Raw genomic sequence first — 18,582 nt, forward strand, 5'->3', positions numbered from 1 at the left:
GCAGTAAAAGAATACCAGATTAAATTGATTTTTGGACTAATCCAGTAGGTCTCTTTAAACGTTCACCATTTATTCCTAACTTGTAGAAGTAATGAAATACTAAGCAAAACAATACTATTAGAATTCCAAACCCGCCCTGACATTTTTAATTTAGCGTATGCATATATTGCCCCCTTTCCCATATCCTGTCCTGGTGAATTGTGGCTGGGAGGTATTTCTGGGAGGGCTGAGTGAAGCATGGTGAAGTGTATACCAAGAAATTACTACGCAGGTCAGATGTGATAATCATCCTATCAAATATAGTTTGATCCCGACAGATTTAAGGTTGATTCAGCCTTCCATCCTTCCAAGGTCAGTAGAAGAAGACCCAGTTGTTATGGGCAATATGCTGACTCTCTAAATTGCTTAGAGAGGGCTGTAAATCACTATGAAGGTACCGTAGTATATAAGCCTGAATGCTATTGCTATTGTGCTGCAGTGATATAGGAAGGTGCCAAACATATAATTACTTTCAATTCATACTGTGTGGGAAAAGGCTATGGTAAACCATGCCTGTATTTTTATGAAGAAAACCACATTAATAAAAAATATAAACATCCATGTTTATACTCTAACCACTGACGCATAGTCTGTTGATATATGAAATCAACAGCATATGTAAACAAGTTGTGCTGCTTGTGACTGGAATGCTGAAGTTGAAAACATGAAATATGATAATGTAATCTGACTGTATGGCTTAGGAAAATGAAATGAAGACTGGGTTATCAATTTCTGCCACTAGAGTCCTTCTTTCAAGGCTCAGACTGTCTTCAAACAACCAAAACATCACCTTTGTGCAAGGACTTTGCCAGAATAGAAATTAAATTCACTAGGCACTCATTGTGGGAATCGGGCAAGGAAAATTGCAAATAATGATTATGCAACCATGGGATTCTGCAACTGTCATGTGAAGTTGTTGCCAAGTGCCCAGATCATTTATTTATGTGGTCATGGGGGTATTGGGAAATCTGGAGCTTTGACCAGTTGTAACCGTTGTTGTATTTTCCAGTTGCTGAATTGATGGAGGATTATGTGTACTTTCTCTATAAAGGATTCAAGTATTTCTCTTCCTCCAAACTGCTCTTGAGCATTTGCGCAGACCTCCTAAATCGCCTTTGGAAAGCATCTTATAGATAGAATCATCCGTTCTGGATTTGACCAACCAAAGACCAGGCAGAATATAAAGACCATACATTTATAAATATCTTACTTGGTACAAATAAAATGTAATTCCCCTTCTTTTACTCCGTCAAAAGCAGACACATTGTCAGTTTTGAAATTCTACAAAATGTGGTTTTCAGTAGCTTTGCAGTAATGTAATAGAGAAGTGGGAATTGTATTTAGTACTGAATTTTCTCTCCAGGTTTATTTCCCTGCATCTAGTATATAAGACCCACAGCAACTTGCCATAGAACTTTCACTTTAAAATCATTGGTACAGTGGCTACAAATATTAAAAATGTGTTTTAATTTATTTATTTGAATTAAATTTCTTTGCATATGAGATATGGTTGGTTTCCATTATCTACTCAGTGTTGGAGTGTACTGTAATCCAAGACCCTGTTCGTACTGCCAACAAATAATGAATCTACAAGAACCACTTCCATATCAATGGCTTTCTCCTTTGGACAAGACTCAATATATATTCTAGCATGTATTAGTTTCTTACAGATTGACTATTTAATACAGTGAATATTGTAGACATTTTAATGTAAGAACAATTATATGAATCTTCAACTATACATTATCATACAAAGCGATTCTATCTCTTAAACAGAGCTGGCATTCAATTAGTTGGAAAAGATGGAAATTGATCCATGAAATAGGAAATCCACAATCCAGATCTTAGGCCAAGACTATATTAAGATTCTGCAAATAATCCATTCTATAATGACTTCAGTTTCTACAAAGTCAATATAATAATAATAATAATAATAATAATAATAATAATAATTTATTGGATTTGTATGCCACCCCTCTTCGTAGACTCGGGGCGGCTAACAACAATAATAAACACAACATGTACAATCCAATAATAAAAACAACTAAAAACCCCTATTATAAAACCAAACATACACACAAGCATACCATGCATAACTTGTAATGGCCTAGGAGGAAGAGCTATCTCAACTCCCCCATGCCTTGCGGTATAAGAGTCTTGAGTACTTTACGAAAGACAGGGAGGGTGGGGCAGTACTAATCTCCGGGGGGAGTTGGTTCCAGAGGGCCGGGGCCACCAGAGAGAAGGCTCTTCCCCTGGGGCCTGCCAAACGACATTGTTTAGTCGACGGGATCCGGAGAAGGCCAACTCTGTGGGACCTTATCGGTTGCTGGGATTCGTGCGGTAGCAGGCGGTTCCGGAGGTAATCTGATCCATTGCCATGTAGGGCTTTAAAGATCATGACCAACACTTTGAATTGTGACCGGAAACTGATCGGCAGCCAATGCAAGCCACGGAGTGTTGAAGAAACGTGGGCGAATCTTGGAAGCCCCAGGATGGCTCTCGCGGCTGCGTTCTGCACGATCTGAAGTTTCCGAACACTTTTCAGAGGTAGCCCCATGTAGAGAGCGTTGCAGTAATCGAAACTCGAGGTTATGAGGGCATGAGTGACTGTGAGCAATGACTCCCTGTCCAAATAGGGCCGCAACTGGTGCACCAGGCGAACCTGGGCAAACGCCCTCCTCGCCACAGCTGAAAGATGATGTTCCAATGTTAGTGTGGATTGAGGAGGACGTCCAAGTTGCGAACCCTCTCTGAGGGGGTCAGTAGTTCCCCCCCCCCCAGGGTAATGGATGGACAGATGGAATTGTCCTTGGGAGGCAAGACCCACAGCCACTCTGTCTTGTCTGGGTTGAGTTTGGGTTTGTTGACACCCATCCAGGCCCCAACAGCCTCCAGGCACCGGCACATCACTTCCACTGCTTCGTTGACTGGACATGGGGTGGAGATGTATAACGGGGTATCAATATATGTAGGATGCTGTATTAGGAAAGGCCGATTGTCTAACTTCAGCCCAATTTCCCCTTTCCAGCAGAGTTAATGCTGTACTCTTAGTTGATGTATAAAGATTTCTTGCCACAGTGCCAATTTTGTGAAATTAAGCAGGACCACTACCTCACAGGTACACTTAGATGGGGCAATATCCAGCAAAAGGACAGCATGTCCTCTTGTTCTCCATTTGACAAGCTTAGTTTAAAATCAATGTTGTCTAGCTTTTTGAATTTTCACTAGAGTAGTTCAATCTTTTGTGTAGTGTCCTCTTCTAAATTGCCTGCTGCTTTATTCCTTTGTCCATTGACAAACTCAGTGGCCTATACAGTATTTACATGTTTACTTGATTCCAGCAATCAGCTTTAATACAGCCTCTTCAAATCCATGATCATTGTGGTCTGCAGATCACATGATTCATCAAACTTTTCTAGAGTAAAATTTTAAACATTTCTTAAGCCTGTATTATTGCTAGCACTAAAGATTCACTATTGTGATTGGAAAACTTAGCTTTCTAAATCTGGAAAATAGAATTTTGAATGCATATACCATAGGCCTAATTATTTTTTGCTCTAATTTTTGTCACGGATATCAAGAAATCTGAAGTTAGTGTGTCTTCCTTTCCAGTTGTCCATACCCTCCTCTGCCTGATAACTTTAGTCAGGGGCTGCAAATTAAATTTAGAGAAATTTCAGGAACCACAAGTTGCCCAATCAAGGAGAAAGTGAACACAGGTAGTCCTTGTGTTAGGATCACAACTGGAATCAGAATTTCCATTACTAAGAAAGATAATTGTTAAGTAAGTTCTGCCCAATTTTACTATCTTTTTAAACCCAGTTCATAAGTGGATCACTGCAGTTATTTAAGTGAATCCCAGCAAATCCCATCACCCTGGGGCAGTGCAACCATCATAAATACATGCCAGTTGCCAAGCATCCAAATTTTGATTCTGTGACTGTTGGGATGCTGTAACAGTTGTGTGAGAATCAGTTGCAATCACTTTTGTCTATGCGGTTATAATTTTGAATGGTTACTGAGCAAATGGTTTTAAGTCAAGGACAACCTATATCACGGGTGTCAAAATCAAGGCCTGGGGCCCGGATCCAGGCCATAAGGGGCCGCCCTGGAAACAACAAAGGACTGGCCCATGGTGGCTCTGCCAGTGAAAACTGAGCTCGCGAGGGCTGCCTGCAGCCCTCCCAACCTCAGCTTTCACTGGCAGAGTGTTGCAGAAAACTGAGCTCGGGAACCCGTTTTCACTGGCAGAGTGCTCGGGCCACAAGCACCCCCAACAAGAGTGATGCAGTATTTGTGGGTACAGTGTTCCCTCGATTTCCACGGGGGATGCGTTCCGAGACCGCCCACGAATGCCGAATTTCCGCAAAGTAGAGATGCGGAAGTAAATACACCATTTTTGGCTATGGACAGCATCACAAGCCATCCCTTAACACTTTAAAACCCTAAATTACCATTTCCCATTCCCTTAACAACCATTTACTCACCATTATTTCTGGTACTCACCATTGAATAAGACACTCAGTGATCCTGATATTTATAAACATAATTATTTATTAACAATTTTTTGTTATTTATTTTCAAAAATTATTAGTTTGGCAATGACGTATGACATCATCTGGTGGGTAAAACCGTTGTATAGGCCAGTGTTTCCCAACCTTTTTTGAGCCGCAGCACATTATTAATATTTTCAAAATTCTGGGGAACACTGAACGGGGGGGGGGGGGGGGGGGCGCTAAAGAAAACTTTGGACAAAAAAAATATCTCTTCCTCCATTTCACTCTATTTCTCCCTCCCTCTTTCTCTCTTCCTTTCTTCCCTTCTTTCTCTCTTCATCCCTTTCTTTCTTCCAATTTTTTGCTCTTTCTCTCTCCTTCCCTCCCTCTATGTCTCTCCCTCTCCCTCCTTCCCCCCTTTCTCTCTCTTGCTTTCTTTCCCTCTTTCTCTTGCTTTCTTTCTTTCTCATTCTCTCTCCCCTCCTTTTTCTCTCTCTCTTTCTCTCTCGTTCACCACACCGGCAACAGAGAGAAAAAGGAGAGAGAGACGGAGAGTGAAGGGCGCCGTTGGCTTCGCCTCCGCCCGCCGGCTCTGCAGCTAAGAGGCAGCAGCCATCAGCCCCCTCACCCTCCCAGACGTCCCCAGCGCCCGGCCACGCGCCGCCTCCCGTTAGCCCGGCCGACTTTTGCCTGCTGCCGTTTTCTCTTCATGGCGCAAAGCCACACAGTCCCGGACTCCCGGATCGCTCGCTTCTCCGGCCAGCAAGCCGGCTGCCCGGAAAAGCATCGCGCTTTTTAAATGCGCGGCGCTTTCCTGGGCAGATGGCTTTGCTGACCGGAGAAGCGAGCGATCCGGGAGTCCGGGACTGTGTGGCTTTGCGCTTTGCGCCATGAACGGCTCCGGCAGCAGGAAAAGTCGGCCGTTTTCTCTTCATGGCGCAAAGCCACACAGTCCCGGACTCCCGGATTGCTCGCCCCAAGGCAGAAGGTGGCGGCGGCGGAGAGGGTGCGGATCGCGCCCCAAGGCAGAAGGTGGCGGCGGAGGAGAGGGGGCAGATCGCGCCCCAAGACAGGAGGTGGCGGCAGAGGAGAGTGGGCGGATCGGGCGGGCAATGGGGCAGGGCGGAGATGCCAGGGGCGCGTTTGGCCGGAGGCACCGTGGGGAGGCAGGGGTGGCCGCGGCTCCCTTTACTTCTACTGCTGCACCTCCCCGCCCCTGCCTCCTTTTTTCCGCCTTCCTTCTTTGGGGCCCAGCAGGAGAACGCCGGATACGGCGGTCCGGCACCGGCAGCGCCCCGCCCAGCTGGAGCTTCCCTAGGAGCTTCGCGGCACACCTGACCGTGTCTCGCGGCACACTAGTGTGCCGCGGCACACCGGTTGGGAAACGCTGGTATAGACTATTCACAAAGTTCGAACCCGCGAAAATTGAGGGAACACTGTATATCTGGTTATCTGAAATATCCCCTTTATCTAAACTATAGATTTCCCCGACTTTGGAAATGAGAACAGATGTTTGCAAAATAGTTCAGAGCAAGAATACATGGAGCCTTATCTACTAGTATGCGAGCCATTGCCCTAGCTCAGTTCCAACATGAATGTGTGTGCCAGACTCTCAGAGGCTCTGGAGAAGACGTTTTTGGCTTCCAGAGAGCCTCTGGGGGAATGGAGGTGTTTTTATCCCCCACCGCTTCCCAGTTCCAGGCAAGCCTTTGGAGCCTGGGGAGGGTGAAATACAAGCCTACTGGGCCTATCAGAAGTTGGGAAACAGGTCATTTCCGGTCACCAGAGGGCCTCCAGGGGGGTAGGGGAAGCTGTTTTTGTCCTCCCCAGGAATTGAATTATGAGTGTGGGCACTCGTGCACATGATAGCACACATACGCTCTTTCGACACCCAAGGAAAAAAAGGTTCGCCATCACTGACCTAGCCTCTTACAAATAAACCTGGGAGAATCCAACTTTTTTATTGCTAGCGACCATTTTTATATTCAGTGCAATATGCCTGGTTCCAGTTACTTGAATGCTTTAAACCAACTTTTAGATGCATTTCTTAATGTTTTGAATGATTGTGAACTAGTTCTTGTATGTTTGCTGAAAGAGATTTGCTTTGGAAGTAAGTAACATGGAAGGAAGGCAGAATATAGAAGTTCTAATTAAATATTTTACTTTGCAGTTTTGGTCTAGGCAGCAATCAAGGTACAAGAGTGTTGTGAGCCTCCTTGTCCACCTCTGCTAATGTCAGATTCTGAGGAGGATGAGCCAGACCCCTCTGGATACCCTGGGCCAGTCGGGTTGCCAGCTGATACAGAGAGCCTGGAGGGAGAAATAGACCTGGACGAACCTGAGGAACCACCAGAGGGGGCAGATATATAAATGGGGGATTGGTCCCAATTGGAGAATGAAGGAGACATTAGAGTGGATGAACCACTCTTAGATGCTCAATTCAGTAGGTTACAAAGCAGACAACAGCATATATATGTTAAAAGGAAATGAGTTTGCAGCTTTACGTCTAGGGGATTTGATGACACTCCCAGCAAGTATAAAAGCAAAGGATTTTGGGAAATTCTGTGTGGGGCTTCAACGTTGCTTCATGGACGCTGTGTTAGAGTTGGGGTGTTCAAAAATGCCCCCTTAAAAACCCTGATTTCTGCCTTGTTAAAAACTCTTTGCCAGACATTGCTGGACTGTTAGAAACTGGTGAGATGACTTTTATTCTCTATGCTTCATTCCCTTTCTTATCTCTGGAACACAATTAGGCCAAACTTGGCGCCTTTCCTGGCAGCTAATCTGATCTTTTCGCGGCAGAGAAAAAATCCTCTCTGAAACATTTTTAAAACTGCTTTGTTTGCAATGCAGTTTTTCCAAATAAAGAGTGTGACTTAAAGCTGAAAATAGTGGGTTTTAGCCATTTGCTTCATGCTGAAAGCCCAGGAACAGAACAAAGAGTAACCATAGTAGGCTATTCTGTATTTCCAATTACTCATTTAATAAAAAGCCAAATTTAAGGGAAGCAGTTCTGCCATGAACACAAGATGAAACTTTTTTTTGGTTTTGCAATTTTGAGCATTATCAAAGCTGGTTTTCCCCCCCTTTGGTGGTACAATGTAGTTGTGAAATTAAGAGATCCTGATATGTGCTGGGGAACGTGTTCTAGGCCTATGTCACAAGTTCTTAACTTCATCTTAGAATGGCTCTTAAAGAAATATAGAATCCAGGATATTTAAACAGAAGAACATGCTCTTTTTTTAAAAAAAAACCATCCCATGTGTGAATGATTTAAGCTGGCATATATCAAAAATAAACAGAGAAAAAATATAACTTCTTCTAATTTTCAAATGCTTTTAGCTTCTCAATTAAAAACACTTCTATGAAAAGTATTATTACTTAGGATTTAGACAAGATACCAACAATTTATCATGGCCCAACATCAGATGATGTTCCTTCTAATAGAGTAGAATAGAATTCTTTATTGGCCAAGTGTGATTGGACACAGAAGGAATTTGTCTTTGGTGCATAATTTATAGGATGCTGAGGAACCAATTAACAAACTTGATTTAAACAAGGTGTATTTTTACTGTTTCAAAGAGAAAATAATAAATGATATAAAACAAGCATGCCACCTTCAAAACTTCCAGATGAAATCATTATAGTACATTTGATAAAAGTCATTATCTGAAAGCAGATTTTATATACTGCACATACGTGGAGTTGAAAAGCCATCTTCTTTTCAAAGGGCCACAAAACTTGTTGCAGCGGACTCCTACCTAATATTAACAAATGGCTAACTGCCATCATTAATACATAGACTTGAAATAATAACACAATCAAAGAATAGTCTGTTTTTCATTTTATCTAGGAAGCCCCCACATTTCCCATGCAGCAGTCACTGTCAGCCATCAACCACGGAGCAGCACTTAGACTGGTTTGTAATCCAATTTAGACTCCAGCTTCTTGGAATCCGCAACTTTCCTAACTGCCTTCATGAAGTCTTCCTGAACTACAAAGTCATGATCAGCACGAATAGCAAACATACCTGCAAAAAGATAACGTGGAAAACATATTTATTGGAAACAGCAAAGCCTGAAACCAGCCCCTGCACGATAGGCAAAATTTCCTTTGTGAACCACAGGGAGATAGAGCTATAATAACTGCATAAAACTGCTCCTCATTCCACATAAAACATTTGTGTCAAATATAAGCACTCTTTGATTTATGACCATAATTGAGCCAGGAATTACAACTGTAAAGTCGTGCCAATCATTAATTGGGCTACTACATTATTGTGCCAAATTTTACAAGCTTTTCATGCGGCAGTTCTTAAATGAATCGTTAGAGCTGTAAAGCAAACACAGAGGTAGTTAAGTATCTCATTGTCCGCAATGGGTGTTTTTCTTAAATCAGAAATTAGAAGTAAATGCTGGTTCCTGAAAAAATACATGAGCTGAGGTGGCGCAGCAGGTAGAGTGCAGTACTGCAGGCCACTAAAGCTGACTGTAGATCTGCAGGTCAACGGTTCAAATCCCATCACGGGCTCAAGGATGACTCAGCCTTCCATCCTTCCGAAGAGGGTAAAATGAAGACTCGGATTGTGGGGGCAATAGGCTGGCTCTATTAAAAGGTCCTATTGCTAACATGCTGTAAGCTGTCCTGAGTCTAACGAGAAAGGCGGCATAAAAAAATCGTATAAATAAATAAAATTGTCAGATATTATGATTATTATGACTGCAAGATATTGCAGCTGGCCATAAATGTGGGCTGGTTGCTATGGCACCCAAACTCTGGTCACATGACTGCCGGGGTGGTGGTGGTAGCCATTGGATCTTCAGACCTGGGGAGGCCTGCCAGAACTTTGAACGATCAATTGATCATAAGTTGAGTACTGCTGTAAGGTTTATTTTAATTTTTTACACATCCTTGATTTAACTCTCACACCAGGTTTGGCATGGCAAGTTGAGGACTTCATTCCACAAATGGGAGGACCAAACCCACCACTTGAGAGAGGCTTTCCAGAGTTTCAAAGAGTGGAACCTGCAGCTTTAAATATCTATTTTAGCCCTTAAACCACTCAAGCCAAAGAAATACAAAAAAGTCTCACCCACCAGGTGTGCATGTGTGCATGCACTGGCAGCCACACAAGAGAGAATCGGATGCCACCGGTAGTCCCTGGACACTCTTATGTGCCCTGTGTTAAGCTAAGAACTAAGGAAAATAGAAAGAATTCATTACCTGCTTCAGTACAGACGTTTCTTAGGTCAGCACCATTAAATCCGTCGGAAAGCTTCACAATTGCTTCGTAGTCTAATGGGAAGAGTCAAATTGCTAGGTTAATCAGAATTGTGACCCCAAAATACTAAAGAATCTCTGGATCTTTTCACTATCCAGCTTCAGTGAAGTTGAGTAAGCAAATCAAGGCTTCTGATGCTGACTGGTGTATTGCAATTTTAGAGCTATACAATAATCTGGGAAGACACTTTTGAACCAGTTGAAGATTCTTCAAAACTCTCCTTGCAAGATCATATTTACTGTTTTGAAGGGTACTAGACTATTTCCTAAAGTAAGATGAATACAATTCTGGAAGCACGGGCAACCGATGCAAAATTGCTAAACTTCAACCCCAGCTAGGACCCACTTTATAGATTATGCTGTTCTAAACCTCCAGGAGGAAAAAGGAAATTATATAAAATAAATACAGTATGTAAATGTCTCAGAAAGAAAAAGATTATACTTTTAAAAACTATTGTATGATTGACAATTTCTGCCCCAAACAGTTGAAAAGTTTACAATGAATTGCATTAAATATGTATGTACTGAACAGGAACTCTATAAAACAAATGGGATCTTGGGAACTTACCTATTTCTCCATGTTTAGTTATGGGTCCAGCATGGATTTTCAAGATGTCTAACCTAGCTTGTTCATTTGGCAAATCAATATCTAGGTGAAAAAGGTTGTTTTTTTTCAATTACCAATTTTGCTTGTGTATCAAACAAAGCCAAAGGATTATGCTGGATATTGAGTTTACTCACGAATCTTCCTATCCAATCTTCCAGGTCGTAACAATGCTGGATCTAGGGTATCTGGTCTGTTTGTAGCCATTATCATTTTGACTCTGTGTAAAGTATCAAATCCATCCATCTGATTCAATAACTGAAAAATATTGCAAGGAACATAGGCTTTAGTGAACTTTGCTATTTTTCCACCAAGACGTTGATTCTAACAAGACAATTAAGAAAAAAAATATTGTTGTTTTGGACATAATTTGCCACATTTCAGAAACACAGTACTTGGGCCAAGACACAATCTTAGAATCCACAAGAATTTTAACTCTTGAAAGTTGTAATTTTTGCAAAAAATGAAAATATGGTCAGAGCAGTTGTCAATAGGAACTTTATTTAAAGTCATTCATTTTGTAAAGTTTTGATTTACCAAGTGAAAGAAAAGTTTCTTTCTTTAAAATACAAAGGTCAGAGACATAGTTACTTAATCATATCTCCATTTATATAACTGGACAATATAAAGCCACCATTTTATTCAAAATAAAAGGTGTGAGCACACTGAGATTGACAATGAAAATAAATAGTTTAGGGAAGAGTATTACATTGGGATTGACAGTGGAAGATATTTACAGTGAAAAAAAAAGAAAAAATATGTTATATTACAATTTTGATTTGCTAAATTTGAAATGATATATTTGTTAAATGAAAGAGATGGTATAATTTAAGTACAGAAAGAAGATAATGTAATTTGAACTTTTAATAATATTTTTTTTGTTTCTACCCTGTATTGCTATTGTTATAATTAGATTTAAGGCATGAAATCGTTGATATGAATTGATATTTTTTGTTGTTTGAAGAGAAGTAAATTTGGATCTTTCTTCTTAAAGGGCAGCTATTTTAAAATAAGGGTTGATTATTATTATTATTATTATTATTATTATTATTATTATTATTATTTAGATTGCCGCCCCTCTCCGTAAACTCGGGGCGGCTCACAACAATAACAAAGACAATGTAAGAACAAATCTAATAGTTTAAAACATGAATGAGATAAGTAAGAATACAAGAAATGGATTGAGGCACTATGGCAGGGGTCCCCAAACTTTTTACACAGGGGGCCAGTTCACTGTCCCTCAGACTGTTGGAGGGCCGGACTATAAAAAAAACTATGAACAAATCCCTATGCACACTGCACATACCTTATTTTAATGTAAAAAACAAAATGGGAACGTACTATTTGGGGGGGGAAAGAAGTCTGAGATTCATATATGTTTATGTTTTGTTTTTAATTTTCTTTTGTTAACATCTGATTGGTTATACAAGGTTTTCTTGGTTTATAGAAAAATATAGAAAAATATTTATAGAAAAATATATAAAGAAAGAAGAAAGCACTTTGGCATAATGGTTAAGTTAGAAATATAATTGGTGTTGTACTTTTAGAAGGAACATTAAGGAGGGAATTTAATTAAAAGAAAAGTATGTACCTGGATCACAACATTAGAAAAAAAAACTTTTGCAACTTTTTTGATGATTGATATTAGTTACTGACAAAATACTGCATTTTATTCAGGGAAAATTAGATGGTACATTGTATTGTTTGAATGTATGTTGAGAGAAATTTTTTAAAAAATTTACACCGCCCCCCCCCAAAAGTCCTTCCTTCCTCCACCCCTCAATTCATTTCATTCTTCCTTCCTTCCTTGTTCCCTCCATTTCTTCTTCTTTCCCTCCCTCCCTCCTTCCCACTTCTCTTCCCTCTCCCTTTTTTTCCCTTCTGTCTCATTTGTTTTGTTTCCCTCTCCCTCGTTCTTTCCCTCCATCATTTTCTCATTTTTCTCTTTCTCTCTCTCACATTCCCTCCCCCTCTCACTTGTTTTCTCTCCCTCTCTCTCATGCTTTCCTTCTCTCTCTCTCCTTTTCTTCTCTCTTCCTTCCTCTCTTCTTTTTTTTTCTGCCCTGCAACGCGCCGCGAGCCAGTCGGCTGCAAGCAGAAGCTCCAAGACAGTGGCACCAACGTCGGGTCGCAGTACATTGCTGGCGCTGCGCTGGGCATGGGCACGGACTGGCACTGGCCCACTGGCTGGGCCGGGACAGAGGTGCCAGCCCCATGCCCAGCGCAGCAATGTGCGGCGTCCTGCAACACATCAAGCTGCCGCCGGCGCCAGTGCCTTGCAGCCAACCGCCCCACCGCCACCCCACGCAACTGCTCAGTGCCCTCCCGCTCGACCCACGTTTGGCTGCGCCACCTTCGCGGCTTGCCCTGCTGCCCCGCGCCCGCCAGAGCTGCCCGGTGCAGACTAAGTGCGGGGCAGAGTAGGCGGCGGCGGCTTCAGGCCCGCCCCCAAACTGAGCTTCCTTTGGCTTTCTTCGAGGCAAAACTGCAAAGCTCACCTGCCGCCTCGAAGGAAGCCAAAGGAAGCTCAGCTCAACGAGGACCGGCTGTTGGTCTCTTGAAGCTGCAGCCGCCGCCGCCCACCAAGGAGATCCCTTCGCCCGAACAGAGGCGGCGGCGGCGAGCTCAAGGAACCAAGAGCCGGTCTTTCTCCGCGCTGAATTGTTGCAGCTTCTGAGGCCGCATCCGCCTCCAGGCGAAGGGATCTCCTCGGTGGGCGGCCTCGGTCCGAAAAGGACCGGCTGTTGGCCCCTTGGCGGAGGCAGAGGCGGCCTCAGAGGCTGCAACAATTGCCTCTGAGGCCGCCTCTGCCTCCGCCAAGGGACCAACAGCCGGTCCTTTTCGGACCGAGGCCGCCCACCGAGGAGATCCCTTCGCCTGGAGGCGGAGGCGGCCTCAGAAGCTGCAACAATTCAGCGCGGAGAAAGACCGGCTCTTGGTTCCTTGAGCTCGCCGCCGCCGCCTCCGTTCGGTTTTTTTGCGTTTTTTTTTTGCACCGGTGAGGGAGAGAGAGAGCCGGAGAGTGCTGCTTTTTTGCTTCTTCGCTGCCCGCGGGAAGAGCCGGTCTTGTTTACTGCCCCCTCCAGACGCTCTTGCAGGGCTTCCAGGCTCCCCGCGGGCAGCGAAGAAGCAAAAAAGCAGCACTCTCCCGCTCTCTCTCTCCCTCTCTTTCTTGCGTTATTTCTCTCTCACACTCCCTTTCTATGTCTCCCTCTTTCTCTCTCTCTCTCCCTCTCCGCAGCAGACCCCCCACACGCCAAAAGTGCCCAAGCGCGCGCAAACCTCACCGGTGCAAAAAAAAAAAAAGCAAAAAAGCCGCACTGGAGGGACAAAGACGGTCTGCAGATGAGCGTCTGGAGGAGGAGGAGGCGGAAAGCCAGGGGGCGGGGAGGAAAGCAATTGGCCAATTTCTTTCTCAGAGGAACTGTTGCTGCTCTGCCATAGGGTGCTTTCCTCCCCGCCCTCCTGGCTTTCCTCTTCCTTGCCGCCGCCAGACGCTCGGCAGCAGAGTGGAGATGACATTCGGAACTTAGTATATTATAGATGGTAAAATCTCGTACGCTGCCACGGGCCGGGTAAATGACCTCAGCGGGCCGCATCCGGCCCGCGGGCCGTAGTTTGGGGACCGCTGCACTATGGCATAGATTTATTCGATAAAAGCAAATAGCCAATAGAAATTTTGATAGCTAATAGCATTTTGAACTTGAATAAGAACAGAAAACAATCTTTGAAATCCAGGTGACAAAATTAGAAAAGCAGGTAGCACAAGAAGAATAATGTATACCGAAACAAAACAGATATAAATTAAGAATTTTAATTAAGAATTTGGTGACTGATATTATATTGTATTGCATTGAAATTTGAAGGTATGTGATTTTGTATGTTGGCAAGGGTGGAGAAAAAATTATCCCCCCCCCCCCCAAAAGGGTGAGCACACCCAATACATTATAGAAAACCAAACCCATCTCTATTTCACTTTTTGCTTGCCTGCCTAAAACTGGTGTTTGAAAGATACCACACTTAACATATATAAGTTTTACCTCCATTAAAGTTCTCTGGATCTCTCTGTCAGCTGAAGTTCCCTCAGAAAAACGGCGACCACCTAAAGAAAGCAGCATGGAAGAGTAGTTGGTATCTCACCAAGCAAAACATTTGACGTAAGATTTTAATTTAGAACAGAGCCAAATATAAAATGATATCTGGTATTCCCAAAAAATATCTGATGATAGTTGACTATCTGATGATAGCTGACTAGGCATTAAGATTTAAAAGATTTAAGATTTGTATGCTGCCCTTGGAAAAGGGTAGCATACAAATCTAATTAATTAATAAATAAAAATAAATAAAAAGGTATTCGCCCAAAGAATAAACCAGTTTTAATTGCAGCTCCCCTCCTCCCTCAGCACTAAGCCTGATAGGTGACTGTGGACCTCTGTCCCAGCCCAATGCATTTCACAGAGTTCCTGCCTCAAATGAGGAAAAAGGAGAATTAGATATGTTGGCCATAGAAACATAGAAGACTGACGGCAGGAAAAGACATCATGGTCCATCTAGTCTGCCCTTATACTATTTCCTGTATTTTATCTTACAATGGATATATGTTTATCCCAGGCGTGTTTAAATTCAGTTACTGTGGATTTACCAACCACGTCTGCTGGAAGTTTGTTCCAAGGATCTACTACTCTTTCAGTAAAATAATATTTTCTTGTGTTGCTTTTGATCTTTCCCCAACTAACTTCAGATTGTGTCCCCTTGTTCTTGTGTTCACTTTCCTATTAAAAACACTTCCCTCCTGAACCTTATTTAACCCTTTAACATATTTAAATGTTTTGATCATGTCCCCCTTTTCCTTCTGTCCTCCAGACTATACAGATTGAGTTCATTAAGTCTTTCCTGATACGTTTTATGCTCAAGACCTTCCACCATTCTTGTAGCCCGTCTTGTAGCCCGTCTAACCCTAACCCTAACCCTCCAGACTATACAGGCCATCTTGAGCTATTTATAAAAATAATAAATGCAGGTTAAGAATGAAATAAATAGTATCATGGAATTTTTGCTGAATAAAGGAGCTCAATGCTAAGGAGAAATGATCAAACTTTATTAAGTGCCAACTTTCCAAGACAGGGAGAGACCAGGAACAATAGAAAGATTGTTATACAATTTGTAGATCAGAGGTGAGAAATCCAAGGGATTTGATTCACAGGCAGTTCTTCTGAGGAAGTGAGGCAGGTGTTAGACAAGGGAAAAGGCTCTTGTATTGTGAAACTAAAATCACACCTCTGTGACAAATGGAATTCTGAGACAACCAGGCGCCCAGGCGTGATTATGACGGGCTCCATCATTAGATGAGCCTTTGGGGGGGATAGGTGGGAGCTTTCTTTGCATATGCAAATATAGGCAGCAGGAACAGCAAAGAGAGATGAGAGAAAGTATTTGCAATAGGAGATAGAGGGGAAGAGGAAAGAAAGAAAAGACAAAGAAAAAGGTGGTGGGAGAGTTTGGAGAAGTATTTGCAGCTTTATTATTTTAGATTTATTGGATTTATATGCCGCCCCTCTCCGCAAACTCAGGGCGGCATATAAATCCAATAACTTTTCCCATCTCAATGGATTCCAGTTAGCTATATTCCAGAATGGCTGCTGATATTGGACTTTAAGGGCCACAGATCTTTGATATAGTGAGATCAGGAGTGATATTGTTGACTTTTTCATTTTCAATTCCTGCTAAGTCCGCTTTCCTGTTCCAGGGAACACAGCGGTTCTTTGAGCAGCTAATTTAAAAAAAATCATCACACTCTCAGATTTTAAGAAGCCTGCATCCTTACCAATAGCATCAATTTCATCCATGAAGATGATACAGGGCTGATGGTCCCTGGCATAGTTGAACATTTCTCTGATCAACCGAGCACTTTCCCCAATGTATTTGTCTACAATGGAACTAGACACAACCTGCGAAAAAAAAATCAGTAAGTGGCGCTTGAAAGTCAAAAAAATGTTGGGGTTAAGAGGTCAGAAATAAACCATTAATTTTACCTTTAGGAAATTGCAGTCTAGCTGACTGGCAACAGCTCTAGCCAGGAGAGTCTTCCCTGTTCCTGAAGTGACAATATACCAAAGATGATGCAAGAAATAAAGAATCAATGTGACAGACATATAGTTGAGGTGACATGGTGAAGCACAGATCTTCAAGGGCCTGGCTTCAGCCTTTGGTGGCATACTGCGGCTGAACTCATAAAGTGGATAAGACTATTTTAATTGCCCACAATTATTCAACCAATTTGTTTTTAACAATTTTCTCCTTAAACTCTAATAAAATTTATAAGCCAGCAATTTCTGCTGGGGATGGCACTTTTGCTGAAATGAAGTATGGGCCTGGGACAAGAAAACCTAGGTTTGCAAAATAACAACAACAACAACAATCATCATCATCATCATCTTGGTTGATTTGGAATATTCCGTTCTCTCAACCTGGGATAATGATGTTTAAACAAAACGGGCATTTCTAGCTACCTTTCTCATGAGACAGGACTATGATATTAAATCTTGTAAAAGAAATTAGAAAATAAAACTATTCTTCCAAAAAAGATTTTAAAAGCTCTAAATAAAATACACAACTGTACAGAAACATAGAAGATTGACGGCAGAAAGAGACCTCATGGTCCATCTAGTCTGCCCTTATACTATTTCCTGTATTTTATCTTAGGATGGATATATGTTTATCCCAGGCATGTTTAAATTCAGTTACTGTGGATTTACCAACCACATCTGCTGGAAGTTTGTTCCAAGCATCTACTTCAGTATAGGATTGAAACAATCCTAAATACCCAAATATCCAAAATAAAATCTTTGCAACAAAAATCTTTACTATTCAATCAGATCTATTTCAATCCTTTTTTCTTCTGGCATCTGCCATAAGTCTATTTCATTTTTCTTAGCCTAGTTCAGAACAAAAGGGATAAGGCCATATGCTGGGGCTTCCAGATAGAATAATACCCCTCACAGTTTGCATTTTATACATTCTGAACCAATCAGATTACCATATTTTCCGGACTACCAGACTACTCCAAAAATAAGACCCTGTCTTATATTTTTTTTAACCCTGAAATACGTGCTCAGCCTTATTGTCATGCACACAAGCCTAATTGGGCTTATTATCAGGGGATGTCTTATTTTGGGGAAAACATGGTATAAGGGGCAGCATATAAATCCAATCAATCAATCAATCAATCAATCAATCAATCAATCAGACGTATTTTTCCTCCTCCACCTCCAAAGTGGGTGGAAATATCTTGCGTATTATAGAGCAAATGTTTCCGAAGCCCCATCCATTCACCAGCCCCACCCTTTGGCTTCTGTCTCCAGCAATTTGCCTACTTGCAGTAAACAGCCTGTTCAGCTTCAGCACAGCTTGCTTTAGCATGAGCAGCTGATTGGCGGTTGGATCAGCCTCCCGGAATACCGAATGCCTCCTGGAATGGTCAAAATACGGGATTCGCGGAGGCTGAAACGGGGGTGTGAGGAGGAGGAGGAGGCAATCCCCGCAGCCTGGAACAGCTGATCATCGGTATTCTGGGAGACCATCCAAATTGCTGGGAGGAGGCAGATTTTATTTTCTTGTTTTCCTCCCTAAAAAGATAGGTGCATCTTCTAGTCCAGAGACTCTTCTAGTATGAAAAATACAGTACAGTAATACCTCGTTTTACGAACCTAATTGGTTCCTGGAGGAGGTTTGTAAGGCGAAAAGTTTGTAAGACGAAATATTGTTTCCCATAGGAAACAATGTAAAATGAATTAATGCGTGCAAGAAAAAAACCCGCAAAAAAACGCCGCCGACCGGCTGTCACCTTTTGAAACAGCCGGGCGCTTCTAAGCGTTCTCCCAATGCCGAACCCGGAAGTTCAGCAAAAGTTCAAGTTCGGGTGGTCGCCGAGAAGCCCCATCACCCAGCTGTTAGCTTTTCAAAAGAGCTGTCAGGCCGGTCGGGAGGCTGGAAAGGAGGTGGGGAATCCCAATTGGGGATTCCATGGGCGGAGTTTTGACGTCACCAAGACGTCCTTCCTGGCCGGCCACATTTCGTGAACCTGAACGCCGCCCCCGAACTTTTGCCAAACTTCTGGGTTCGGCGTTCGGGAGAACGCCGAGAAGCCCCCCGGCTGTTTCA

At 42.6% G+C, this 18,582-nt stretch overlaps 1 protein-coding gene across 1 annotated transcript in view; it reads right to left on the reverse strand.

The window, feature by feature from the left end:
* Positions 1-8,088: 8,088 nt before the first annotated feature.
* The window catches only part of PSMC6 (proteasome 26S subunit, ATPase 6), a 36,045-nt gene continuing 25,551 nt past the window's right edge, over positions 8,089-18,582 (reverse strand). Inside the window, exons 10-16 of the mRNA XM_070749414.1 lie at positions 16,455-16,516; positions 16,247-16,370; positions 14,463-14,524; positions 10,560-10,680; positions 10,387-10,467; positions 9,762-9,833; positions 8,089-8,568 (exon numbers count right to left, since the gene is read on the reverse strand). Coding sequence (XP_070605515.1) covers positions 8,450-8,568; positions 9,762-9,833; positions 10,387-10,467; positions 10,560-10,680; positions 14,463-14,524; positions 16,247-16,370; positions 16,455-16,516 — 641 coding nt within the window. The 3' untranslated portion in view covers positions 8,089-8,449. The remainder of the gene's footprint in view (positions 8,569-9,761; positions 9,834-10,386; positions 10,468-10,559; positions 10,681-14,462; positions 14,525-16,246; positions 16,371-16,454; positions 16,517-18,582) is intronic.

The sequence above is a fragment of the Erythrolamprus reginae genome, chromosome 1 (assembly GCF_031021105.1).
Source record: "Erythrolamprus reginae isolate rEryReg1 chromosome 1, rEryReg1.hap1, whole genome shotgun sequence".
NCBI classification, from domain to species: domain Eukaryota; kingdom Metazoa; phylum Chordata; class Lepidosauria; order Squamata; family Dipsadidae; genus Erythrolamprus; species Erythrolamprus reginae.